The sequence below is a fragment of the Sinocyclocheilus grahami genome, unplaced genomic scaffold, assembly GCF_001515645.1.
Source record: "Sinocyclocheilus grahami isolate Dianchi unplaced genomic scaffold, SAMN03320097.WGS_v1.1 scaffold1916.1, whole genome shotgun sequence".
In the NCBI taxonomy this organism is placed as follows: Eukaryota; Metazoa; Chordata; class Actinopteri; order Cypriniformes; family Cyprinidae; genus Sinocyclocheilus; species Sinocyclocheilus grahami.
In genome coordinates this window covers 80,853-82,294 of record NW_015507095.1, presented here as the reverse complement: position 1 = coordinate 82,294, position 1,442 = coordinate 80,853, and the positions used below count along the sequence as shown (strand labels likewise).

Genomic DNA, 1,442 nt, shown 5'->3' with positions numbered 1-1,442 from the left:
GAAAAGAGAGCTCTACAATGCAATTCTTACTAGTAACAATTAAATGAGAGAGTTCTGTAATTGCATTCTTACTAGTAACAATTAAATTAGAGAGCTCTGTAATTGCATTCTTACTAGTAACAATGCAATTACGACGAGTAACACTGGGATTGTTATAAGCTAAAACGGCTTGCCATATGAACCACCCTAGACAACCCATCTGCCTTAGAAAGCAACACTCTACCTGTTATTGACAGATCACGCTGTAACCAAGAATTTAATTTGCGTCGGATACGTATGATGCGACGTAAACAAAGTCCCAAGCTAACGCGCGCGTCATCGCATCTGACCAATGAGAGAGCAGGACAGTGGTCTTGTGCCCCGCCCCCAGCGCCATGACGTTCAGTCGCAGGATTCCTCTCCACCGACTGCTTTCGCGCTGCGCTGTCATGGACTCGAAGGTACAGTCAAATGACTAAAATATGATTTAGAACAACCTCCTTTCGTGTGTGTTTGTCGTCGTACACTGCAGCAGAACGCAGACTGTTGGTTCTCAACAGCTGAAAACCAGCTCCGTGTTATTCGGACAGCTTCCGCGTCACGCGCTGAGAGCGGACGACCGTTTAAACACGTACACGCTGTACTCCGTCTATGTTCTCGTGTCTGGCTGTGTGTCTGATGTGTGTTACTATGCCGTGTCCCCATGTGGTGTTTCAGGTGCTCCGGGAGGCGGCGGAGATCGCTCAGTTGTACCGGGATCAGTGTCGGTTCCCGGCGTTGTGTCGCGCGGATGTGGGACCGGTGATCACGTCACGATACGGCGGACAGTACGGCAACATCTACACAGGTTTACACTCAGCACCAGCACTGACACGCTGAACACACAGGTTTACACTCAGCACCAGCACTGACACGCTGAACACACAGGTTTACACTCAGCACCAGCACTGACACGCTGAACACACAGGTTTACACTCAGCACCAGCACTGACACGCTGAACACACAGGTTTACACTCAGCACCAGCACTGACACGCCGAACACACAGGTTTACACTCAGCACCAGCACTGACACGCCGAACACACAGGTTTACACTCAGCACCAGCACTGACACGCCGAACACACAGGTTTACACTCAGCACCAGCACTGACACGCCGAACACACAGGTTTACACTCAGCACCAGCACTGACACGCCGAACACACAGGTTTACACTCAGCACCAGCACTGACACGCCGAACACACAGGTTTACACTCAGCACCAGCACTGACACGCCGAACACACAGGTTTACACTCAGCACCAGCACTGACACGCCGAACACACAGGTTTACACTCAGCACCAGCACTGACACGCCGAACACACAGGTTTACACTCAGCACCAGCACTGACACGCCGAACACACAGGTTTACACTCAGCACCAGCACTGACACGCCGAACACACAGGTTTACACTCAGCACC

The 1,442-nt window shown here is 51.3% G+C and overlaps 1 protein-coding gene across 1 annotated transcript in view; it reads left to right on the top strand.

The window, feature by feature from the left end:
- The first annotated feature begins 345 nt into the window (after nucleotides 1-345).
- The window catches only part of LOC107573312 (acylamino-acid-releasing enzyme), a 33,524-nt gene continuing 32,427 nt past the window's right edge, over nucleotides 346-1,442 (top strand). The window contains exons 1-2 of the mRNA XM_016259751.1: nucleotides 346-440; nucleotides 697-826. Coding sequence (XP_016115237.1) covers nucleotides 375-440; nucleotides 697-826 — 196 coding nt within the window. The 5' untranslated portion in view covers nucleotides 346-374. The remainder of the gene's footprint in view (nucleotides 441-696; nucleotides 827-1,442) is intronic.